The sequence below is a fragment of the Mandrillus leucophaeus genome, unplaced genomic scaffold, assembly GCF_000951045.1.
Source record: "Mandrillus leucophaeus isolate KB7577 unplaced genomic scaffold, Mleu.le_1.0 Scaffold402, whole genome shotgun sequence".
NCBI lineage: Eukaryota > Metazoa > Chordata > Mammalia > Primates > Cercopithecidae > Mandrillus > Mandrillus leucophaeus.
The window spans coordinates 929,959-948,170 of NW_012104277.1; the positions used below are offsets into that span (position 1 = coordinate 929,959).

General features: G+C 46.9%; 1 protein-coding gene across 1 annotated transcript in view; it reads left to right on the forward strand.

The window, feature by feature from the left end:
• The first annotated feature begins 3,434 nt into the window (after nt 1-3,434).
• The window catches only part of SORD (sorbitol dehydrogenase), a 44,513-nt gene continuing 29,735 nt past the window's right edge, over nt 3,435-18,212 (forward strand). The window contains exon 1 of the mRNA XM_011992094.1: nt 3,435-3,833. Within this exon, the coding sequence (XP_011847484.1) occupies nt 3,768-3,833 (66 nt within the window). The 5' untranslated portion in view covers nt 3,435-3,767. The remainder of the gene's footprint in view (nt 3,834-18,212) is intronic.

Genomic DNA, 18,212 nt, shown 5'->3' on the forward strand with positions numbered 1-18,212 from the left:
TCTAAACTTCTCCTCTTGCTCTATTTCATTAATTTGATCTTCAGTCACTGATATCCTTTCTTCCATTTGATTGAATCGGCTATTGAAGTTTGTGCATGCATCACTTAGTTCTTGTGCCATGGTCTTCAGTTCCATCAGGTCATTTAAGGTCTTCTCTACACTACTTATTCTAGTTAGCCATTCGTCTAATCTTTTCTCAAGGTTTTTAGCTTCTTTGCAATGGGTTCGAACATCCTCCTTTAGCTCAGAGAAGTATGTTATTACCAACCTTTGGAAGCCTACTTCTGTCAGCTCGTCAAAGTCATTCTCTGCCCAGCTTTGTTCCATTGCTGATGAGACGCTCTGATCCTTTGGAGGAGAAGAGGCACTCTGGATTTTAGAATTTTCCACTTTTCTGCTCTGGTTTCTCCCCATCTTTGTGGTTTTATCTACCTTTGGTCTTTGATGCTGGTGACCTACAGATGGGGTTTTGGTGTGGATGTCCTTTTTGTTGATGTTGATGCTCTTCCTTTCTATCTGTTAGTTTTCCTTCTAAGAGTCAGGTCACTCAGCTGCAGGTCTGTTGGAGTTTGCTGGAGGTCAACTCCAGACCCTGTTTCCCTGGGTACCACCAGTGGAGTCTGCAGAACAGCAAATATTGCAGAAGAGCAAATATTGCTGCCTGATCCTTCCTCTGGAAGCTTTGTCCCAGAGGGGCACCTGCCTGTATGAGGTGTCAGTCAACCCCTACCAGGAAGTGTCTCCCAGTTAGGCTACACAGGGGCCAGGGACTCACTTGAGGAGGCAGTCTGTCCAGTCTCAGAGCTCAAACACCGTGCTGGGAGAGCCACTTCTCTCTTCAGAGCTGTCAGACAGGGATGTTTAAGTCTGCAGAAGTTTCTGCTGTCTTTTGTTCAGCTATGCCCTGCCCCCAGAGGTGGGGTCTACAAAGGCAGCAGACCTTGCAGAGCTGTGGTAGGCTCTGCCCAGTTTGAGCTTCCCCGACCACTTTGTTTACCTACTGAAGCCTCAGCAATGGCAGACACCCCTCGTCTGCCAGGCTGCTGCCTCAGACTGCTGTGCTAGCAGTGAGCAAGGCTCTGTGGGCGTGGGACCCACTGAGCCAGGCGCAGGATATAATCTCCTGGTGTGTCATTTGCTAAGACCATTGGAAAAGTGCAGTATTTGGGTGAGAGTGTCCCGATTTTCCAGGTACATTCTGTCATGGCTTTCCTTGGCTAGGAAAGGGAAATTCCCCAACTGCTTGCACTTCCCAGGTGAGACAATGCCCTGCCCTGCTTCGGCTCACCCTCTATGGGCTGCAGCCACTCTCCAACCAGTCCCAATGAGAGGAACCAGGCACCTCAGTTGGAAATGCAGAAATCACCATCTTCTGCATCAATCACACTGGGAGCTGCAGACCAGAGCTGTTCCTATTTGGCCATCTTGGAACAGAATCTGGATGATTTACTTTTGTCTCCCAGTTTGGAAGCCTCATGCCAGCAGGCTACTCTAGATCTCTTGAACTTTCTAGCTAATCAAGCATGCAAGGCGTCTAAACCAGAAGCCCAGCTCTGCTTACAACAAGTCAAATATCTAGGCCTAATCCCAGAGGAACCAGGGCCCTCAGCAAGGAACAAATACAGCCTATACTGGCACTGGTCCCTCAAGAAGTAGCACCAACCAGATTGATAAACTCGCTCATCTGATCTTGTGATCCCCATCCAGGAACTGACTCAGTCCAAGAAGACAGCTTAGATCCCCTGTGATTTCATCTGTGACCCAAACAATCAGCACTCCTGAGTCACTGGCCTTTCCCCACCCATCAAACTATCCTTAAACACTCTGAGTCCCTGTATGTTCGAATGCTTGGGCAGCCTGATTTGAGCAATAATAAAACTCCAGTCTCCTGCATAGCTGGTTCTGCATGAACTCTTCCTCTATTGCAGTTCCCCTGTCTTGATAAATTAGTTTTGTCTAGGTAGCAGGCAAGGTGAATCAATTCAGCAGTTACATATGGGGGAGGGGGGACTGTAAGGGAATGAAATCCTGAGCACTGTCCTCAAAGGAGGGAGGGGCCTTATAGACTTAGGCCTCGCTAGAAGCGGCTCTCTCCTCAGAGAGTAAAACCTCACTGTTTCTCAGAGGGCTGAGAGGCTTGAAGGAAGAGTTTGGGCAGCAGACCTTGCAGAGCTGTGGTAGGCTCTGCCCAGTTTGAGCTTCCCCGACCACTTTGTTTACCTACTGAAGCCTCAGCAATGGCAGACACCCCTCGTCTGCCAGGCTGCTGCCTCAGACTGCTGTGCTAGCAGTGAGCAAGGCTCTGTGGGCGTGGGACCCACTGAGCCAGGCGCAGGATATAATCTCCTGGTGTGTCATTTGCTAAGACCATTGGAAAAGTGCAGTATTTGGGTGAGAGTGTCCCGATTTTCCAGGTACATTCTGTCATGGCTTTCCTTGGCTAGGAAAGGGAAATTCCCCAACTGAATAGAAGCAGCAGAACCAGTTGAGAGAAAGAGGTCCACAAATTCCATTTCATGGCTTTTTTTTTTTTTTTTAAAGACGGATTTTCACTCTTGTTGCCCAGGCTGGTGTTCAATGATGCAATCTCAGCTCACTGCAACCTCTGCTTCCCAGGTTCAAGCTATTCTCTTGTCTCAGCCTCCCAAGTAGCTGAGATTAAGGCACATGCCATCACGCCCGGCTAATTTTTGTATTTTTAGCAGAGATGGGGTTTCATCATATTAGGCTGGTCTTGAACTCCTGACCTCAGGTGATCTACCCCTCTCAGCCTCCCAAAGTGCTGGGATTACAGGCGTGAGCCAGTGCGCCTGGCCTCATGTCTTTTTTATACTTATGCACCAGGCCCATGGAATAATGCACGAATTCATTCACTACTAGTCGTGCCAGGCCCTTTGTTGGGGGCCGGAGAAACAGGGCCGAAACGGATGCTGCGTCATGGTAGCGCCTGTCTCCCAGAGTGCACACTGAGCTCCACCCACAGCCTCAGCGTTCTTGTTGCTAGGAATATGGATCCTCGGGCTGCACCTCTGACCTAGACCTACTGGATCAGAATCTCGGTGCTGGTCTTGAGAATCTGCATTATCAACAGCTCCTCACATTTCCCACCCCCATTCTTCTGCAGATAACATTTGAGAGCCCTGGTCTTGTGCCTACTGCCTCCGCAGGCGGTTTTCAGGGCAGCTGTGCGCGCTTGGATGTGAGGCGGCAAAAACAGCGAGCTTCAGGGCTGGCGCGGCGGCTCACGCCTGTAATCCCAGCACTCTGGGAGGCCGAGGCGGGCGGATCATGAGGTCAGGAGATCGAGACCATCCTGGCTAACACGGTGAAATCCCGTCTCTACTAAACAGAGATACGTGGTGGTGGGCGCCTGTAGTCCCAGCTACTAGGGAGGCTGAGGCAGGGGAATGGCGTGAACTCGGGAGGCGGAGCTTGCAGCGATCGCACCACTGCACTCCAGCCTCGGCCACAAACAAACAAACAAACAGCGTGCTTCAGATGGAGCCAGCGCCCAGGCTTCGCGCCCCCAGCCCCCTCGCGAAGCCCCGCCCCGCCTCCGGTCCGGAGAAGGCCAGGAAGCCCCGCCCCTCCACGCTAGCACCGCCCGGGCTGTCACAAAGGAGGAAGCCTAGCCCCGCCCCTGCGTGCGCCGCTTCTTCCAGGCCCCGCCTTCCACCCTGTGCCCTGGACCCTCGGCTGGGCAGCGCCACCAGAGCGACCAAACGTCCCGCGCCTTCCAGGCCGCACCCGAGAGCCAAAAGAGTTCCATGGCGGCGGCGGCCAAGCCCAAGAACCTTTCCCTGGTGGTGCACGGACCGGGGGACTTGCGCCTGGTAAGCCGGGAAGGAGGGTAGGAAGCCTACCGACCCTACCTCACTCTCCTCTGAGCCCAGCCGCAGTCCTGGCTTCCCACTTCCAGCCCTGCGCCGGCCCCGCACCTTAAGCGCCCTGGCTGCCCAGATCCCAGCTGGTTCCCCTCCGGGTGTGGGGGCGGCGGGTAGTGGCTGTTGCAAAGGGCAGGGATCTAGTCCTGTGCCTCCCTGAACCTAGCCCCGTGGCTGGCACGTGGCCGGTGCCCAGGATGGTTGCAAACTGTTTGAATGAATCTTTCTCTCTCCTTTGCCAGCTGCAGATTTACAGTCCAGCCTCTTGTCATTGACCTTTTCAAAGAAAATGCTAAGGCTGTCTGAATTATCTGGACAGACAGTGCAGAGCAGAAAGGGGGGTCAGAGGACACTTAAAAACAGCGGAAGTTCTATTTAACTCCCCTTGCTTGGGACTGATAAACCTCCCTTGCAGGATTATTATGATCACAAGAGTACTCAGCACTTAGTACGTGCTCAGGAAGTGCCAGCTCCTTCTCCTTTCCTTCCAGTCTAGGCCTCCATCTCCAGAACCCCTGGTGTTCCCCTTGCCTGTGTCAGACTTCTGGATCTTGATAGTCCCCTTGTCTGTAAGGCTTCTTCTCTCCCTAAGTCCCTATCTGGTTCACTTTCCAGCAGTTTTCCTTTCTAATCCCGTGCCTCTGTGCCTTTAGGAGCATTCTGTATGTGTGTTCTCTGCCTGAGACCCTGCCTTTTGCTCCCTGGCTTGTGGCACTAAATAAAGTTTAGGGAGTGGCTGAGTCAGCACCCTGGTCATGCCAAGGCTGCCTTGACAAAGTCCCTCTCAGATGGGCCTGTGATGGCAGTGGCTGTGTGGGACGAGTGCCAGCCATCTCTGCTGCTCCCTTGTACCTCCTTTCCCTCAAAGTCCATGCGTCAGTATGTAAACTGCAGTAATTCAGAAGCTTATCCAGATTAGCAGTTCTTGACTATTTAAGAATCTGTGATGTCCCCTCAACAGAATGCAAACAGACTGAGTTTGGCAACAATTTCAGATTGTTCAAGGACTCTCTTTAAGCCGCTCTAAGCCCCTCTGTAGAACCCTTGTCCCAGCTGACACTCCATCTCCTCAGTTGGAGAAAGTGCCATAGCCGAGGTGATAAGTTGTGTTAGTTAACAGACTCAGATGTTCAGACTCCCCAGTCCAGTGTTCATTCCACTCTTTCGAGCCTCCACCCAAGGTCCTGAATTAAAGTGAGGCTGTTAGTGTTTATTGTTGCAAATGCCAGATGGTGGTATGAGTAAGGGAAAGTGGTCCAGCTCTACACAGTTTGCAGAGTGATTTCCAACTCAGTACTTCATTCCACAAACATTCACTCATGAAAGGATGCCTGCCATGTGCCAGGCACTGGGCTGAGGGCCCAGAGAGGAGGACACAGCCCCTCCTCCCAAGTTTACTGAGGGAGGCAGAGAGACAAAGTCAACAATTATGAAAGAGCCCGAGGGCTTTGATGGAGGCCTCAGAGAGAAAAGACCCCACAGGGAGGGGCCCTTGGCCCTCTATCTGCTCAGAGCCTGCTTAAAAGTCATGCACCTAAGGTGCAGAACCACACTTAAGTTCTCCTCCACCTTAACTCAAACTCATGGTCTCCCACTGCTCAGGCAGACTACCTCTATTATGGTTTTGTAGACAAAGCTTTGAAGATTACAGCAGCAGGGAACTAACCTTGATCTCATCAGCTGTGCATTAGAAGCCACTCTCTGACTGGATTAGGGGCTAGGTTGGGGTGGCTGTAACCTAAAGGATCTAGAAAATATGATGGGCTAGAGAATTTCACCTGTGGTTGTGTGCTGGTACACTAACTGGGTAAAAGAGTTCAGAGGAGGATTTAGGAAAACACGTAGGCTCAGTTTGAGAATGGGAAGTGGTAGGGTCATTTACTAGTCAGAGTAGATTAAAATGATGAGATCAGGTTTGAAAATTTGAGTTTAAGATGTCTCTGGAGGCCAGGTGTGGTGGCTCATGCCTGTAATCCCAGCACTTTGAGAGGCCAATGTAGGCAGATCACTTGAGGTCAGGAGTTTGAGACCAACCTGGCCAACTTGGTGAAACTCTGTCTCTACTATAAATTCAAAAATTAGCTGGGTGTGGTGCTGCATGCCTGTAATCCCAGCTACTTGCGAAGCTGAGAATTGCTTGAGTCTGGGAGTCAGAGATGCAATGAACTGAGATCGCACCACTGTACTCCAGCCTGGATGACAGCAAAACTCTGTCTAAAAAATAATAATAATAAAATAACAAATAAAAAAATTAAAAAATAAAAATAAAGATGTCTCTAGGACAGGACACAAGGTGCCTTTGAGAAATTTCCTTGGGTGCAGGGGTCTGGAGTGCAGGGATGCTATCTGGTGTGGAAATGTAAACTCAGGAGTCCTTTGCTCCTCTACTGAGCAGCACTGCACCGCCCACCCCCACCCAGGGGGCATTTGGAAATGTGTCAGGGAGGTTTGGTTGTCACAATGACTGAGGAGCACTACTGCAGGCTTTATTCAGTTCATAGCACTGTCCTGGACAACAAAGAGTTGTCCTGTCCCAAATAGTGCCCTATGGGGAATTGTGTATGGCTGAGCTTGCCTAGGCTGAGTGAACCATGTAGAATGAGAAGGAAAGAAGAGGAGGCCATTACCCTGGAGAGAGCCCCAACTCTGGAGGGGAAAGGGCAGAAAGAGTTGTCAGCAGAGGAGACCCACCAGCGAGGACTATGCTGCCTCAGGTGCACCTGCAGCTCCACACAAACCTTCTGGGCCCTCGCCACTCCTTCTCAGGCATGGTCTTCCACCAGCACCTCCACAGGGCCCACCCCTGACCCCAGTGTGGTATCACTGCTCCTCCACCTTTTCCTTAAGACAGATAGGCTTGGTGGCTTGGGTTTGGGGCCAGTAGTGAACCAGAGATAGCGACTAGGAGGAACAATCCTGGGGAAGCTTTGAGGGGAACCAGCCATTTTCCTCTCTGCAAGAGGACCAAAATGAAACCCAGGATTTCCTGGGCTTAATAAATTGTCAGCAGTTGCATTTGGGTGGGGAGGGGGAACCTTGGTTGGATATAAATTACAAAAAAGATAAGGGGAAGTGGGGAGAATTTGACTGTTTTCTTCTTTTGATGTAAGACCACGCAGCCACAGATCAAAAACGCTTCCATTTCTGGCTGGTTGGGGAAATGAAGCTCAAAAAACTGTGGCCGGTTTAGGTATACCGAGGGCAGGGTTTGCTGATAAAATGGTTCAGTGCCTCAGGAACTCCTATGAAGGGAGTTGTTTGGGGAAACTCTCATTCCTAAAATCTTTTCAAAAAATGTATACATTTTCAAGGGAAAAGTGTATCATTTAAATTACATCATTATTTGCTTTCCAAAATGTGTATAAATCGTTCCTAAAATCTGAAGCTGGGTTCCGAAGTGTTCTGAAGCAGGAAGCGACGGCTCAACCCTTCCCAGTGCCGCCTTCCTGCTTGAGGTAAGGCCAGGAGCCAGCCAGCGTCCAGGGCAGTGGTCCTGTGGGGGAGTGTGACCTGGTCCACTTGACTTGTCCCTTAACTGGCAGGAAGGAAACGTACCGCACAGCATCCCTACTGCCTAAGCAGAAGGCACCATTCTCTTCTTTCTTGATATATGGCTGCAGGGAACAAAAAATTAAACTCCTCACCTACTAATTAGTTTAATGATCACCTTGACCACAGCAAGGAGTACTTATAAATTGGGTGGTAAGTCAGACACACACTAAGACCGGTGGTTTTCTTTTATAATGAGGAGAACAAAATGAAACAACAACCTGAGACTTAAGGACTTTCGCTTTTTCCCCACATTTTAAATAGAGAAAGTTTGGGAGTTGGAGGGAGCAAAAGGGACTGATGACCAAGTTGATGTATAAGGAAGCAAACAGTGTCAGCTTGCTGGGGTTCTCTCTAAATGCAAATAGTGCGAAGTTCCCAAACCAGGCTGGGGAGCCAGAGTGGGGTTTAGTCCCCATTCTACTGCTGCTAGTTGTATGACTCAACAAATTATTTTCCACTTCAACTTCCCAGTGAAATGGGGGTAATAGTAGTGTTCTGTTTGGTTGTATGAGGATTCAGTGGGACCAGTCGTGCGTGTGAAAGGCCTAGCACAGCATCCAGCACACTGTTAGTGGTACGTGCTCACTGTGGAGATGAGCAGGAAGCCAGAGACCCTGAGAACGGACACTTAAACCCTATCAGCTTAAAAAGAGTTGGACGGAGACCAGGGCCTTCAAACACATGGACAGTTTTCTTAACCAAGTTATTATAATGTGGGCCCAGGCAACAATCTTGTTTTCCTCTGTGTTTTCCAGTTTACTGTATGCCCCTTTGATCAGTCTATAGAAACCCAGAAGCTTTTAATTAGGAAATGAATTCCTGGTTCATGAAGTTAGAATATAAAGCAGTCAAATTAGCTTTTCCCCCACAGAAGCTATGTTTGGTGGTGGGGGTGGTGGGCAGCTTGTTTTTGTAATGTAGGGTTCACTCGAATGGTAGGGAAATGAGGGGAATTAATATGTTGACTGCCTACTGCGTTCCAGGCATGTGCTGGGTACTTTAATACAGGGCTTTACAAACTGTCCACAATGAAGGACCAATTTTATTTTTTCCAGGCGGCCATGGACTGATATGTTTGCATCAATATATTTGAATGCTGCGTCATGTCAAAATGCTATAAACAACCAGGCACGGTGGCTCACGCCTGCAACCCCAGCACTTTGGGAGGCCAAGGCGGGCAGATCACTTGAGGCCAGGAGTTTGAGACCAGCCTGGCCAACATGGCAAAATCCTATCTCTACTAAAATACAAAAATTAACTGGGTGCGGTGGTGCACGCCTATAATCCCAGCTACTCAGGAGGCTAAGGCACAAGATCACTTGAACGGGGAGGCGGAGGCTGCAGTGAGCCAAGATCAGGCCACTGCACTCCATCCTGGGTGACAGAACAAGACTCTATCTCAAAACAAAAACAAACAAAAAAAATTCTATAAACATTTCTAAATGCTCCTCTCAAGTTCTGTACATTGCATTACAAATCAGTTCATCAGTTACCCTCTGAGTGCACTTCATCTCCCTTCTTCCTGAAAGCCGGCTCTTCCAGACTTCAGGCAGGAGCCGCTGAGCAGGGGGGAGTACAGCAACAAAACAGCCTCCACTTCCAGGAAACTGAGCACCGTGGAGGGGACGTGGTCAGATTCTCGTTATGATCAGCTATAGGAGGAGGCAACAAATTAAAGGAAAAAATAATAATTTTAGAATGATGGGTGAATGTTGTTTAACTATGAAGGGCAGAAAAAAATAGTACATTGGCATCAAGTTTAAACATTACTCGGAGATCCATGAAGGTATTTCTTGAGTTTTTGTCCATTGAGGCAATGTATTATACCTTAGGTCAAAAGAATTGCTTTGACCTAAGCATTTTTGTTTTGTTTTGTTTTGTTTTTTGAGACGGAGTCTTGCTCTGTCACCCAGGCTGGAGTGCAGTGGCCCGATCTCAGCTCACTGCAAGCTCTGCCTCCCGATTTCCCACCATTCTCCTGCCTCAGCCTCCCAAGTAACTGGGACTACAGGCTCCTGCCACTGCGCCCAGCTATTTTTTTGTATTTTTAGTAGAGATGGGGTTTCACAGTATTAGCCAGGATGGTCTCAATCTCTTAACCCTGTGATCCACCTGCCTCGGCCTCCCAAAGTGCTGGGATTACAGGTGTGAACCACCGTGCCCGGGCTTGACCTAAGCATTTTCAAATACTTTTATGTATTTTTAAAAATAAGATAAATCTATATCTAATACAGCACTTTCAAAATGTCCCCTCCTTGCCGTCTATAATTTACTGTTAAGATTTTGGGGTAAAACGGATTGTATAATAAGAGGGCATGAACATGGGCAGCTCAGATGGTCCTGGGCATCATGTCTGTTTCTCTGAGCCAGCTGCTTCTATGTGATCAGATTAAAGGGGCTGATAGTCATGAAGGAGCAGCTGGATTAAACCAGATTACCCTGATAGTGATGAGATGCAGGCTGCTTAACCCTTACCAGTCAGAGACACTCAAGAGTGAAAAGAGAATCTAAAACTCCTCCAGAAAAAGAGAAACTGGGTAGCAGCAAGTAGCCCAAAGAAGCATCTTTCTTGCTTTTATCTTAATTTTATGTTTTAACAACAACAAAACAAAACCCAAACTGGACACACCATTTCAAATTCAAAACAGGAGATTAAATCCAGCAAACACTCCCACCTCCGCCAACAGCTCTGGAAAGGCAGTGCCTTTGTCTGTGAAAGACCGCAAGGCACAAAGGTAGCATTTTCCTCTCAAAGTGATGCAGCTTTTTCTTGGCCCCTTCGCTGGACTTATGGAAGGGGTGCCTTATCTACTGGGCCTACCGTGCTCAACCCCTTGTGGGAGGGAGCACATGAATGAGCAAGTGCAGGATCCAGCCAGCCAGCTGCTCCAGGCACTGACACAGGAGCAAGCTCCTCGAGGGGAATGTGGCAGCACCCAGGTAAGGGTGTCCATGACCCCGAAGCCCCAGAGGGGCTGTTACAGTGCTTGTTTAGTTCCACCATCTGCAGGTGGTGGCATGTTAGCAGCTCAGTTGGTCCCTTGCCTCACTGCACAGGGCATGCCACTGGTGAGGGGCAAAGGGCCAGTGTGACAGCCTTTTCTGGGTACCTGCACTTGGTGGGACCTGAGCTCTTGTCCAGTGTCCAAGAAGAATGAGGTCACCCAGATGATTGAAGGATGGTGAAGGTGGAGAATTTTACTGAGCGATGAAAATGGCTTTCAGCAGAGAGGGGAACTGGAGAAGGGATGGGAAGGGCAGGTTGTCTTCCCAGAAGTCAGGTTGTCTCTTCCCCGAAGTCAGGCCATCTCCCCCTCTACCAACTGAGTCTGAGATCTTTACAGGCACAGGATGGGAAGTGTGTGTTGACTGGTTTGTGAGTATGCAAAAAATGTTAAAGTGAAGACACCACTCAAAGGTGGGCAAAACAGTGTAGAAAACCACTTAGGAAAGATTAGGTATATGTAAAATAGGTGAAGGGTGGGGATCAATCAGAGGAAAGCATTCAAACAGGAAGACAAGTTCTTGATCCAGTCCCAGGATTTAACTTGTAGCTTGGCTTTCAGGCTTTAAACCGTCTTCCACTTGGAGGTGGAATGTCACTGGATACCCACTCCTATCTGCCTAGGCATTTGGCCACCTCCTTTCACTATGAAAAGCAGGAGAAGAAGCAAGCAATATCACAGATAGGATTTTAACATTCCGTAAAAGCAGCCCTATTCTAAGGGGAGATACTAGAATTATGGATGTAGGGGAAATTTCTCTATAAAAATGCATGGCAGAAATTAAGAAGAAGGAGAAATATGTACACGTAGATACAATATTGGCATCTAACTTAGAAGTCTTTTAGTGTGGCTGTTAAGGCTGGCAGTTTTCCCCAAATCAGGTTTACATTAAGAACATTAATTACCAGGGAAAATATGTTCAAATTTTGCAAAGTAATATTCAACTCAACAATTTTAAAAAACATGCAAATATTCAATAACATAGACCTGAACACAGTGAGCACTTATCAAGATCACTAACAGACTAGCATCCGACAAAAGCTCAAAGACTTAGAATTTTTGCTTCATAGAGAGAACCATTCAATAAGATCATGTATGGTTATATTCATACACTTTGAATTAGGAGGAAATTTTAATCTATTTATCCCTGGTGAAAATTAAATGGTCCTTAACTATCCTGTGTGGATTCAATGCTAGATGCTGGAGAAGTGCAAAGGAGAGAAAGGAGTCACCTCTCCAGCCTTGTGAGGACCTGGGAGGCTTCTTGCAGGAGGTGATGCCTGAGCACCAGTCCCAGTAAGCAACTGCCTATTGGACAGCTGTCATGTCAGGTTCCAGCCTACTTGTGCTGACTCCAACCAGGAGCCCAGAGGTTTCACAAGAACTCAATGGTCAATTAAATGCGAGGCTTTCACATACCAACAATCATGCAAATATATTCAACACACACAGGCAGTGATAGGGGAGGTCGGGGCAGGCATGGTGGTTCACACCTGTAATCTCAGCACTTTGGGAAGCTGAGGTGGGAGGATCACTTGAGGCCAGGAGTTTCAGACCAGCCTGGGCAAGACCTCATCTCTACAAAAAATTTTAAAAGTAGCCGGGTGTGATAGCACACTCCTGTAGTCACAGCTACTCAGCATGCTGAAGTGGGAGGATCGTTTGAGCCCAGGAGTTCGAGATTGTGGTGAGCTATTAATGTACCAGCCTGGGCTACAGAATGAGAATGCATCTCTTTAAAAAAAAAAACAAAAAAACAAACAAACAAAAAAACCAGAGGAAACGAGCCATGGCAAGTAGCTCCAGAGACCAGCACGCTGGCCGATTAACCGATTTGGATTTCCCTCGAAACAATAAAGTGGGAGGAGTGTTGTGGCTGTTCTTCTCCCTGCAGAACTTATGGCAGCCTCTGCTCATGAGGAGGAGGCCTCAGAGTTCTCATGGGCGGAGCTTCTACAGGCTCTCGGCCATGGTCACTTTCTTTACTGTTTTTATACCCTACACAGGAATGTCCAATTTCATGTCTTAGCCACCTTTTAGCTTCACTTTCTTATTTTATTTTTTAAAATTAATTTTGGAGACAGGGTTTCACCATGTTGCCCAAGCTGGTCTGGAACTTCTGACCTTAAGCAATCCACCTGCCTCGGCCTCCCAAAGTGCTGGGATTACAGGTGTGAGCCATCCCACCTGGCCTTGGCTTCACTTTCTTGTCAAGTTTTGGGGTTGCCTGGCCGCAGCAGGTGTTATCATCTCAGATCAAACCATTCTCGAGGTTAAAAATAAACCTTGAGAATATTATGTTAATAAAAACAAACCAGTGACAAAATGACAAATAGTATATGATTCCACTTGTATGAAATAAGTAGCCAAACTCACAGAAAGTAGAATGGTGTTTGTTAAGGGCTCCTGAGGGGGTAAAATGAGCAGTTGTTACTTAATAGGTATTCAGTTTCAGGTTTGCAAGATGTAAAATTCTAGAGGTCTGTTGTATAACAATGTGAATATAGACAACAATATTAAATTATACACTTAAAAGGATTTAAGATGGTAAATTTTATGTTATGTATTGTACCACAATATGTTTTTATAAAACAATAACTAGAAGAAAAAAAAGACTCCATTTTGAGACATTTTGAATCACAAAACATTATTACATATCAATAGCCCCACCTGGATGTCCCAAGACACCTTAGTCCCAGCATGTCCAAACCTAAGTGTCTCCTAATTCTCGTAGGAATTTAGAAGTCATCCCAGATGCCTCACTTCCCACCTCCTGTGGGATCTGGACGAGGGAGAGGGATTAGGCAATGGGAAAGGGTGAGTGTGGTGTGGTTGCAGGTAAGATGGGGGCGTGGTGGCCACCACGTGAGGGGTTTAGGAGTCTCCAGGGTCACTGGCGACTTGATACGATTTTGCATTTCAGCAAGATTGTTATCAGCAGAACAAAGTTGAATGGAGCCAGGAGAGCCCGGGCTGGAGACCAGCTCATTGGACCTTGGGAAGACATTCTACCTCCTATTTTGACCTCAAGTTTGCCAGGACCAACGCGGCTAGAACAAAGCCTGTCATGACAAAATAGCCAATTGGGAAACCTTTGAATTTTCCTCCCACCCTCAAAACACCTTTCAGGCACTCAAGAGAAAGGGAGAATGGAAGGGGAAAGGAAGAAAAACAGGGTCTCTTGCGCTCTGCAGGTGTGCAGGGCAGCCCTCCACAGGCCACAGGAAGCTTGGCAGCAGGGAGCAGGTGACTGCTGTGCATCTGGGATGAGACCAGCACCTTCCCCACACACTGCCAGCCATCCCCCACCCTAAGACAGTGGGAGCATGTTGCACTCTTTCCACAACTGGCAGAGTCAAGCCTAAAAACTGCTAGAATCCCTTCACTTTCTTCCAAATTCCAGCCTTGTAAAGAGTGGTCAGATTTTCTTAATGTTGATATGAAAACCATGAGAATACAGTTGTCCTTGGTATCCTGGAGTAGGGGAAGGATTGGCTCCAGGAACCCTTTGCGGATGCCAAAATGCAAGCATTCTCAAGTCCCTTGTACATGATGAAATGGTGTAGTATTCGCATATAACCTCCATGCATCCTCCCATCTGCTCTAAATCCCCCCAGATTACCTATAACACCTGACACAATGTCAATGCTCTGTAAATCATTGTTATAGATTATTTTTCATTTGCATTATTTTTTAGGGTTGTATTGCTATTTTTTATTTTTTGAATATTTTTGACCTGAGGTTTGGTTGAATCCAGGATGCAGAACACAACTTTTCCACAAAACAATTTAAAATACTTGTCAAAAGATAAAATTACTACAATTTAATTTAAAAGATTTTATTTGGCTTTATTTGCAATTCTAGAATTGGGCAACACTTCATTCCATAAAATAGCGTGTGCTCCAGTGAGGTAAACAGAGGAGGTGGTTTTACAAACAGAAAAGAGCTAAAGAAAGCAGAAACACAAGAAAAAGCAGATTGGTCATTTCAGTTATTTTCTTTGTAAGGTGGGAACGGGGAAATAGAACAACAACAAAAAAATAACTGATTGGTTAAGATGAGGTTTCTTCAGGTCATAATTTTTCATTTTTTTGGTAAGGATTAAAGTAGAGGGAACTTTATTATCATGCTGACTGAAACTGGCCTGTTTGGGATATTTGGCTGTTATCTCTCCTGATTTCTCTGAAGATCATATAACAACTCAATTTTGCTTTGATGACGTGGAACTTTAGTATGAGTGGCTCCATTCTGGGTTTTTATTCTGTTCTCTTGGGGCCCAGTGCAGGAGCAAAACAGTGGCCTCCTGAAATTTCTATTTAACGTGCTTTACTCTTATCAGAAGGACAAGATTGACCAGGGTTGGTTCAACCATAGCATGAGCTAATTATGGAAAAAGAACTTTGATTTTACTTGTTTTGTAATAACAGCGAACGTATTTACTGAGTCGGCATTCTCTTTCATGATTATCATATGAAGGAGGAAATTGGGGCACACGGGTTACATAACTTACCCTGAGGTCATGCAGCTGGTGGGGGAAGCCTGGGCTGCATGTAGACAGGCAGTTCTAGAGTCTGAGTTCACTGTGCCACTCAGGTTGGCTGGAGGAGGGAAAAGGCATCTTCCTTCCATTTCTCCTTGTGTTGAAGCCATTGCTGCAACCCAAGCAAGATAGGTTAAGGGAATCAACTCAGTTATGTAGGTGGAAGTAGAGGAAATGGCACCAGTGACAACATAGCTAGGAAATGTATATTTAGGCTAATGTAAAATATATATTTAGGAAAAGCAAGATAACTTATAGTATGTGAGAGGTACCTGAGATGATCCTGTGTCCCCACAGAGGGTACTTCCTGAAGTATTTCCATGAGTTGCTTCAGGAGTGGGCTGGTGGGGCAGCGGGAGGAGCTGAAAAGGGTAGAAGGGAGAGTATATATGTGATTCAGATATGTATTTCTGACTTGAAGTGAAATATGCTGGAAAACAGACACAACTATAGTAAAGAAGAGTTACTCAATTCCTTTTTACCCCCTTGTACAGTCACTCATTAAAAGATAAGAAATTCGGCCAGGCACGGTGGCTCACACCTGTAATCCCAGCACTTTGAGAGGCAGAGGCAGGCAGATCACTTGAGGCCAGGAGTTTGAGACCTGCCTGGCCAACATGGTAAAACCCCATCTCTATGAAAAATTTAAAAAAATTAGTCGTGCAGCGTGGCACGCACCTGTAATCCCGGCTACTTGGGAGGCTGAGGCGGGAGGATGGGAGGATCACTTTGACTTCAGGAGGTCGAGGCTGCAGTGAGCTGAGATCATGCCACTGCACTCTAGCCTGAGTGCAGTGACATCTGACATCAGGGACTGCTGATAAGTTACTAAAAATAAAAAAGAAAAAAACAAAGAAAAAAGAAAAGAAAAAGAAATTCTGTTTAGGAAACCTTGAATATGATTGATTTGACAAAACCTTTGGGAATGAGGAGAAAAGGAGCTGTGGAGATAAAAGTGAAAGTTCGGGATCTCAGAGAACCTAAGGAACTTTGGTAGATGAGAAATAGGATAATTGGAAAAGTATCTGAGAGAAAGAAAGAGATTAAGCAAACAGAGGATTGTGGCCAACATCATGCCAGGGAAACATGAAGAGCAAGGTTTTGAGTAACCATGCTGTAATTACTTTCTGAAACATTGTAGTCTCCACAGTGTGCTTAGGGCAATATTTACAAACCTACGGGCTGATGTTAAAATAGTTTTGTGCTCAGGTAGCATGTCTCCTACAGAGACAGGGGGCAGGAGACAAGCCTGAGTTGTAAGGGTAATTAGAATCAGCAAGAAAAAGAATGGAAGAAGAAAGTTGGTGTGCAGGGAGAGGAATTTAACTTCTCCATCAAGTGTGTTCTGCTATAGGCACAGCACAGGCTGTGGGCACAGCACCCTCTAGTGTCTGGGAGAGTCACTGCAGCTTTGCGGTGTGGTAGGAGCACAGTTGTTCAGCTCCATTAACTTGAACAAATATTTACAGTCGTGTTCTCTCTAGTGACCCAGGGCCTACTTGGTGTGCCTGACTGTTGTTCTAAGCTTTAGTCTTACCACCTCTCCACCTCCAAATGGGGGCGTTCAGGCCTGGCCTGGCTTTAGGCAAGGCTATGAATTGTATGCTGTGGAACTGTCTTTCAATGTCTGTGAATTTGCCTACTAGTGCCTTTAGCAGGGAGGGTGGGGTGCTCTGCCATGTTTGAAATAAAGGCCTTAGTCTTTAGTTTCAATTTAACCTGCAGTTTAAGATTTCACGCAGTATAATGCAGCCATAAAAATGAATGAGATCATGTCCTTTGCAGGGACATGGATGAAGCTGGAAGCCATCATTCTCAGCAAACTAATGCAGGAACAGAAAACCAAATACCACATGTTCTCACTCATAAGTGGGAGTTGAAGATTGAGAACCCATCCACACAGGGAGGGGAACATCACACACCGGGGCCTGTCGGGGGGTTGCGGGCAAGGGGAGGGCATCAGGACAAATACCTAATGCATGTGGGGCTTCAAACCTAGATGACGGGTTGATAGGTTCAGCAAAGCAGCATGGCACGTGTATACTGATGTAACAAACCTGCAGGTTCAGCACATGTATCCCAGAACTTAAAGTGGCAAAAAAATTCAAGTGGTATAACAGAAGCATCACTTTGCACAGTGGTCCCTGATGTCTGATGTGGGACCAGCAATGACTTTGAGGAATATTTTGGTGACAATCAGCTATCTTGAGGTGGCTATTTCTAGACTGATTACCTCCTTTCCTCTCATCCTCCCTCCCTCGCTTCCTTCCTTCTTCCTTCCCTCCTTCCTTGTCCCTCTCTCCTTCCTTCCTTCCTTCCTTCCTTCCTTCCTTCCTTCCTTCCTTCCTTCCTTCCAATGTAGCCAGTCTAAATTATTAAGAGATTAAAAAACTCCCTTAAGCCTTTTTGCCCCCATCAGGCTGCTTTGGATGCAGCTCCACCATTTGCTACCTTAGTGTTACCATGGGCGGGTTCCTCAGTCTCATCACATGGAAAAGGGAAATAGTAGGATGTACCATGTAGTTTTTTTGCAAGTATTAAGTGAGGTAATGCCTGTAAAGCACACAGTACCTGACACAAAGAAGCCATTGAGCAATATCAGCTAGGCAGCAATAGCATTAAAGCTTTGAGCTTTGTTTCCCTGGAGAAGAGGTTCAGATTAGCACTGAGCCTCTTCAACAGAAAGGGCTGGTAACTTGAGATGAGTGAAAACCTCTGACCTTCCTTGGAAACACTATTTTGGATAGTGGTTATTTAACAAGTACAAACACTTGAGTTTGGGGCCAAGCACTGTGCCTGGTGCTAAAGAGACGGAAGGCATGGTCTTTGACTTCAAGGCGTTTATGATCTTGTTAGGAAAAACAAAAGCCACGGACCACTAAGCGCAGTGCTGGTGCCGAGCAGCGTGTGTCTGGTGCCCGTGGTGTGGTTAATGCGGTGGGGCTGCCTGTAAAAGCAGCTAGATAAGCGCTTTGAGGGGAGGTAAGTTTGGAACAGTGCCTCGTCCCAGAGCTTGCTTCATGGGGCCCAGCTCTGACATTCTCATCACTTGTTTGGCAGCTCTTTGCACCACCCCTGAAGGAGAAAAGATGTATTCCACAGTGGAAGCGGGCTTCATCCACTCTCTGGTAGCATGACCTTGACCAAGTTATTACTTCCCAGCTCCGGGTTTCTCATGAACAAACTAAGTACTATAGCGAGGATAGAGTCCAGCCCACTGCCTGGCACATG